We start from the raw sequence: 6,803 nt of genomic DNA on the forward strand, positions 1-6,803 counted from the left end.
GTAGCCCAGGCTTTGTCGATATTCTACACGAGTATGTTACTGTTACCGAAGTCTACTTGTGATGATCTGTATAAGATGATGAACTCATTTTGGTGGGGTTCAAAGGATAATGGAAAAAGGAGTATTCATTGGTTTGACTAGGCATGTCTTGTGGCAGGAAAGGTAGGGTGGATTGGGTTTCCGTGATCTCCGTGAATTCGATATCTCACTTCTAGGCAAGCAGTGATGGACGTTAATTGATAGCCCGCACACAGATGGACGTTAATTGATAGCCCGCACACAATTGTTAGTCGTATATTCAAAGCTAAATATTATGCCAGAGGGACTTTCCTGTCTTCCAAATTGGGCACTAATTTTGACGGAGTGTGTGGAGTTCAATTGATATGTTGACGTGTGAGCTCTAGTGGTGGATTGGCAAGGGTGACCAAATATCAGTCTAGTAGGACCCTTACGTAAAGGGTGGTTATCGGTTTCAGGTGGGTTCACATTGCACCAATGAAAACTGAGAAGCATATGTCTCGGACCTGTTTATTCATGGGACTAGGGTGTGGGATCATGGAAAATTAGTAAAATGGTTTGATGCTTATGATGTTGATTTGATTAGTAGTATGGTAATTCCTATATCTAGGAGTGTTGATCATCTTGTGTGTCATCACACTATGGATGGCGTTACTCATCGAAGTCGGGTTATAAAGTGCTCGCCAGTTCTAAGGAAGGTGGTACGGATAGTTAGGGGTGGCTTAAACTTTGGAAATTGTTGTTGCCCCCGAAGATCAAATTTTTTTCTGTATCTCAGGTGCTCGTCCCATGTGCACACGTTTGGCTGCGAAACATGTCCCAGTGCCAATTGCGTGTCTGATGTGTGCTAATGACATTGAACATGGATGGCATTTGTTTTCTGGTTGCAGGTTCGCGTGAAAATGATGGACAACAGCTCAAGTTGAACCCCCAAGTGAGGAATAGGAGGGATTGAAGACCGAGTTTTGTTTATTGTGTTGGGTCGAGTGCGAAAGTGACTGCTCGGGTTGCGGGGGTGTTGTGGGCGATCTGGCAGAGCCGAAATGATGTCCTATGGAATGGACAGCTTAGTTCCCCGACTGATGCTATGGACATGGCGCTCCGTTTTGTCGCGGAATGGGTGGCTGGAAGATTAATTCAACAGAACAACTGCCCAAGCCGAGGTGACAATTCCAACGTTAGAGTGGGTAATGGCAGTCGTTTTCCCAAGCAGCAGCAACTCCTCTCGTGTTGACAACAGCGTTGTGCGGTGGATCATACCGATGCAAGGAGGGCTAAAGTGCAATGTGGACGCTGCATTATTTCTAGATACAGGGGTCTTCACAATGGGTGTTGTAGTCCAAAACAATGAGGGGTAGTTTATTGCAAGTGTGAGAACGCATGAGAAGGGTTGTGTTTCGGTGAAGATGGTGGAAGCATTGGCACTATAGTCGGGTATGGAGCGGGTCTTCTCGCTCGGCTATCACCATGTTGCATTTGAATCAGATGCACAGGAGGGGGTTAATAATGTGTTATCTATGCGCAGAAATCTCACAGAGTACAACGCAATTATTGAGGATATTTGAATCGTTCTTAGTAACCACCTTGATTGTTCGGTGGCTTATGTGCCGAGATAAGCGAACTGTGCGGCCCATGTTATGACATGAAACACATGTTCCTATACTAATTTTTTCATTCGTTTTAGTATTCTTGTATTCCTTGAAAGTATGCTTTAATTTTTCTATATTAAAAATTAATTTACACTAAAAAAAAAAGATACATATAATTGTGATAAGCCATCATTATAGTTTTATCATAACATACATAAAAATCCATGTTTAATTCATCAAAAAAGAAAAACAGAGTGTAGAGGATGCACTTGCAGATAATCAAGCAAGTAAATTGTCATGTAAAAGTGGTACTTGAGTGTCTTCCTCTTGATTTGAGGGTTTCTCCTTCTCCACTTTAAGAAAGCAAGCAAAGCATAAAGCAACAACCTACCAAAACTAAGATTCGTTGAGAGATAGAAAGATAGAAAAGGGGCGGGGATCTAAACAAGAACGGGATAGAAATTCCCCCATTTAAACGGAGATGAGGAAGCAGAATCTTCATCCCGCCCCATTTGCAATAGTAGATGTCTGTTAAGGGCTTACCATGCATAGAGAGGCAAGTATGATGCTGAAACCTTTGCAGTCAAAAGGGGCATCACTGGATAGAAACCATGCTGTGATACACCCAACCACCCACAACTCAGATTAATAACTACAAAAATGGTTTCTGGCACTCATAATTAGATTAATCACTGACTCACAAGTCAATGGACTCATTGCAAGAGGAGACAACAAACTCGCTATTGATTGAACACCACCAACAAATCCTTGAGCTTTTCCCTTTATTCAATCACTAAAACAGTTAATTAGTAATTACTACATTAAACCAGAGTATTATGGGCATATTCTGTACTACAATATAATTGCTTAGTGACAACCTGGTTTGTTGAGCTTGATGCTTTGGAAATGATAGCATATGTCTGCAAGATGGAAGCAACTACCCTCAATGTGAAATTATAAAAGACATTCGAGAATCAGGATCTATGTTGCACTTACCGAAGGTGTCACGAGAACATCAATGGCCCCAAATGAGGCACCCAAGTATGCCACCTGTGGGAATACATCATACATGTGGAACCTTTTTACTATAAGAGAAGAAAACAATAAGCAAATTGTACATGAATTCTGATAGAAAATACAAGAGTACAACCAACTCATAGATGATGATGATGATAAACAATAGTGTACTCATGATTGTCTCTTAAACAGACTGAATAACAATATTAAACACACAAGAGAGAGCAACGATAGAGAAAAGAGAATGAAAATAAGCAGATTTACATACCCATGATGCCCACGCAAAGCCATAGAAGAGTGCCTGTGCAGATAAGAGCATCATTATATCTTTGATATTTTCTTTGGTAGCGAGATCAGGATGGGAGGCAACTTACATAAGCTATTGATGCAACTAGGCCTACACATAATATCACCTTCTCTCCCACCAATGGATTGATAACCGGAACCACCAACATCTACAAAATCAAAACAATATGTTCTCAATATTTTTGTTCATCAAGATGAGGTTCTGATCTGAATGCAAGTGTTCCAAACCTCAAGGAAGTAATAAAACAAACCTGGGAGAAGATTTCACCAATTCCTACCATTGATAGAAGTTCTGAATATTGATTTTTGCTAAAACCGAATACTGCCTTTAAATAATACTGCAGATGTAGATAATAAGCAGTCACCTAACCTTGTTTCTGAATGTTAAAACAACTCAGCAATTAGGTTCACTTATAACCAGAACAACAACTAACAATTAAGTCTAATGAAATTAATTTATTAAGAGAATCCTTTGTTTAAAACTTCCTTTAAGTGATAATTTGACATACTTTGTAAATACGTAGTTCACTTCTCAAGTACCCATCATGTAGGAAGAAGTAAAATAATAATAAGAAGAAGAAAACAGAAACATGACATTTTCCTTTTTGCAGAATACATTAGTGGCAGATTTCCTTCCCTGCTTAATAATACCTCAGAAACACACAGCTGCACAGAACTCCTCTAACTAGTGCTAAATTTCATAAAATAAAACATATGATTCTCCAATGAATCTACTTTGTCCATGCACAACACATGAAATGACAGGGAAAATCAATTCTTATAGTGGTCTCACAATGATGAGCAATGAATCAAATATAGTTTACTTGATCGAAGATGAACTTACAAATAAGACAGTGCTGATCCCAGACATTCCCAATTCGTAGAAGAAGGAAACTATAGTTATGCCTTTGAGCGTGCGGCTGGACATTAAAATACAAACTCTTAGCCAGACAAAATAAATGCACTTTTGCAGACATGAAACTTACATGGAAGGGCATGTTTTTTTATATGTGCCATTAAAAAACAATGCTGTAGACAAAGATATGAAAGAGGGTGGTTCATTCTAACTTTTAGTTTTCGGTAGTTAAACTACAAAAATACACCTCTGAAATACTACTACTGCAGCATCTTTCATTGATTTATATCGTGTGTGGAAAACATTAATGATCTTAATGAAGAAGGTTGTTTCTTGGTCCCTCGGTTGAGCTGGTTGAATTGTCTCAACTAGGAAAAAGTGCATGTACACTGGGCAAAAGATCAAGAGAACAACTGAAACCTGAAACAACATATTAACTCATTAAAGACAGAAATTAGCAACAAAATTGACAAAAAAAATAAATTATAGGTAATTATGAGAAAGAGTCCACAGAACCTACATACCAAAAAAATATATTTTTCAGGAAGAAAACGTGCCAGAACATTGCCTATTAGATGAGAAGTAGAAAAGAGACCAGTGATCCAGCTAAATGCTGCAGCCCTCTTGCCTTCTTTAATAAAATCTGCCTAACAAAGGAAGGCAAAGTTTAATGGCCCTATATCATCTATCTATTCTCTACCAGGGAAACTAATTTCTTACCGCATAGGCAACAGAAATGCAGAATATGCTTCCTTGACTCAGAATGTATGAAATTGTACGAAGAATATAATAAGCATAAACAAATCCTCTGGATTCATTCCAGACAAGCAATGCTGAAGCAATCAAACAATGGAAACAGTCAAAATAACTGGACACCAAGTACCACACGACAATTTTATTTTGTTTTTCCTAATTATTATTAAAAGGCTTAGAAAGTTGTAAATATTATGCGCTATAAACCCTAGACTGTGATTTCAATAGAGACATACCAAATGGAATAATGGATGTTGATATAGTGAGAAGAAGAAATGGTTTACGCCCGTACTCATCTGCAAGCTGGCCTAAGAGTGGTAACATCACCATCTTGAAAATTCCAACCACCTAAACACAATTTGATAAGATTAAGTTCATCTTTAAGGACACAAGAGAAGTAAAGGTAAAGTTGAATCCTCAATGGTATATTAAGAAAGGTATATACTGTTTGTTGGAGACCATTGAGATAAATAGCTTGAGAACAAGTAGAATCCCCAGGGCATAAAGCATCAGCAATAACATCAACAAGAACAGAAACAGTCATTTCCTCAGCAATCCAATGAATAGAAAGTGGAAAAAGCAGATGAACTAAAGGCCTCAATTCTCCAAACCCATTAATGCTACTCTTCCAATCCATTAATCCCAAAAGGCTTCTGCCTAATTACGGGAACTCAAAGGCTTATTTAAAAGCAAGACACGTTTGACTGGTTGCTGAAGACCATTATAAACAACAGTGGTGGTTGTTGGAAATAAAGGAGTAAATTGAATCAAATGTTTTGTAATCTAAAAACTCTAGTGGCTTCCAAGATTAATACAGTACTAGTTTCTAAATGACTAAATCCATGTCCCTCAGAGCTGGAAACATCAAAATTTATATGACCAGTAGAGAGGAGGAATTGAATTGTTGGAAGAAAATCTGGATAAACAATTATTTTGAAAAGAGAATTAAAAAAGGCATTTATTGCACAGGATATGGAGAACCTCGAAACCAAAAAATCAGCAAAACTAGACACGATCACAGGTCGGACTGGGTCGGGCTCAGTGGACTTCTACTTAGAAAAGTTCAGTTCAAGTCTAGTCCAGTCCGGTGTTAAATTAGACGGACTCATGCTAGACCGGGCTGGTCTTCTTATTTCAAAAGCAAACTCCTTGCTAGTTGATTACACATCTACTGTTGCCCAAAAAACATAGAGAGATTTTCAACCAGATTTGCTGTGCGAACTGTTTGAGATAGAATCCTCCTGCTGTCGATAGCTTCAAGCTTAATTGTAATGCGGCATTGGAGGTTTGGCTTTGGTTTCGGGGTGTAGACCTGTCATTAATTGTTTCGATGTTGCTCATGTTTGAAGTTAGCTCTTGACTGGATTTATTTCGTCTCGTGGTCTGTGCGAATCCAGGATTTGAGGGAGAGGGAGCGGGGGCAAAATTCTACTTAAAAAAATTTTAGACAAAAAATATAAAATTGTATAATTTTTTATGTCAAAAAACTGCAAAATTGTTCAATTTTTTGTGACGAAAAATGAAAAATAGTTCAATTGTCATGCATTATTTTTATGATTTTTTTTTATAAAAACGTAAATTATAATGTTTCCGACTCGTAATCATCCATTTCCGAGATTCTCGGATTGTTACGCATCAAATATCCCTAACGTTTTGGGCCAGGTGCAATTTTACCTCTAACATCTAAAATGATGCAATTTTACCCCCAACATTAGGGATAAAATTGTGTCATTTTAGACGTTAGGGATAAAATTGCTCCTGACCCAAAGCATTAGGTGTATTTTTGCACTTTAACCCTTATTTTTGGATTTAAATTTTTTTTTAATGGGATGAAGGGGGCAAATGCCCCCTTTGACCCCCTACATCCGCTCCTACTTGTGCTGAATCATGTTCTCAGGCTATGATTTGGAAGTTGTTGTCCCTCTCCTTTGGTTCCACCATGGATTTATTTTGGGGTAAAGTTCAAATAAAACCCCGATGGTTTTACTAATTTTCAAATAAAGGACTGTAGTTTACTTTTTATCAAAACGATGACTGAGGTTTTCAACTTTAGCAAAATAAGGACTTTTTCGATTGATACTATTAAAATCACCCTTAACAACTTCAAAAATGACATATTTTAAGAACTACTAGTATTCTAAGCAACTTTAATTCTTCAACTTTTTTATTTCGAGATTATTTAGATGATGTTTGGTAAAGAGAGAAAGTTAATGTTTAGAGAGAGAAAGTTCTAAAAAAAGATGATATTCTAAAATCGAAAATGT

At 37.6% G+C, this 6,803-nt stretch overlaps 1 protein-coding gene across 4 annotated transcripts; it reads right to left on the bottom strand.

Moving 5' to 3' along the window:
* Window positions 1-1,732: 1,732 nt before the first annotated feature.
* LOC136225507 (uncharacterized) lies at window positions 1,733-5,906 on the bottom strand. Of its 4 annotated transcripts, none has more exons than XM_066013554.1 (14): window positions 4,985-5,906; window positions 4,776-4,887; window positions 4,507-4,619; window positions 4,311-4,433; window positions 4,034-4,206; window positions 3,775-3,850; window positions 3,182-3,268; window positions 2,999-3,079; window positions 2,893-2,925; window positions 2,604-2,657; window positions 2,486-2,527; window positions 2,309-2,387; window positions 2,151-2,221; window positions 1,735-1,994 (listed from the first exon to the last, which is right to left on the bottom strand). In XM_066013554.1, exons 1-14 carry the CDS (start codon window positions 5,174-5,176, stop codon window positions 1,887-1,889), a joined length of 1,344 nt encoding a protein of 447 aa, XP_065869626.1. In that variant the 5' UTR covers window positions 5,177-5,906; the 3' UTR covers window positions 1,735-1,886. The 4 variants fall into 4 exon arrangements, with proteins under 4 accessions (XP_065869629.1, XP_065869626.1, XP_065869627.1 ...); XM_066013555.1 differs by having other exon boundaries at window positions 1,880-2,003; XM_066013557.1 differs by lacking the exon at window positions 4,507-4,619 and having other exon boundaries at window positions 1,733-1,994; window positions 4,311-4,429.
* Window positions 5,907-6,803: the final 897 nt, after the last annotated feature.

The sequence above is a fragment of the Euphorbia lathyris genome, chromosome 4 (assembly GCF_963576675.1).
Source record: "Euphorbia lathyris chromosome 4, ddEupLath1.1, whole genome shotgun sequence".
Taxonomy (NCBI): domain Eukaryota; kingdom Viridiplantae; phylum Streptophyta; class Magnoliopsida; order Malpighiales; family Euphorbiaceae; genus Euphorbia; species Euphorbia lathyris.

Excerpts from the sequence above, each read along its gene's own strand:
- LOC136225507 (XM_066013554.1), bottom strand. The coding sequence starts at position 5,176 with ATGGATTGGAAGAGTAGCATTAATGGGTTTGGAGAATTGAGGCCTTTA. Across the intron at positions 4,888-4,984 it reads TCAATGGTCTCCAACAAACA|GTGGTTGGAATTTTCAAGAT; the intron begins GTATATACCTTT and ends AATTGTGTTTAG. Across the intron at positions 4,620-4,775 it reads AACATCCATTATTCCATTTG|CATTGCTTGTCTGGAATGAA; the intron begins GTATGTCTCTAT and ends TGATTGCTTCAG.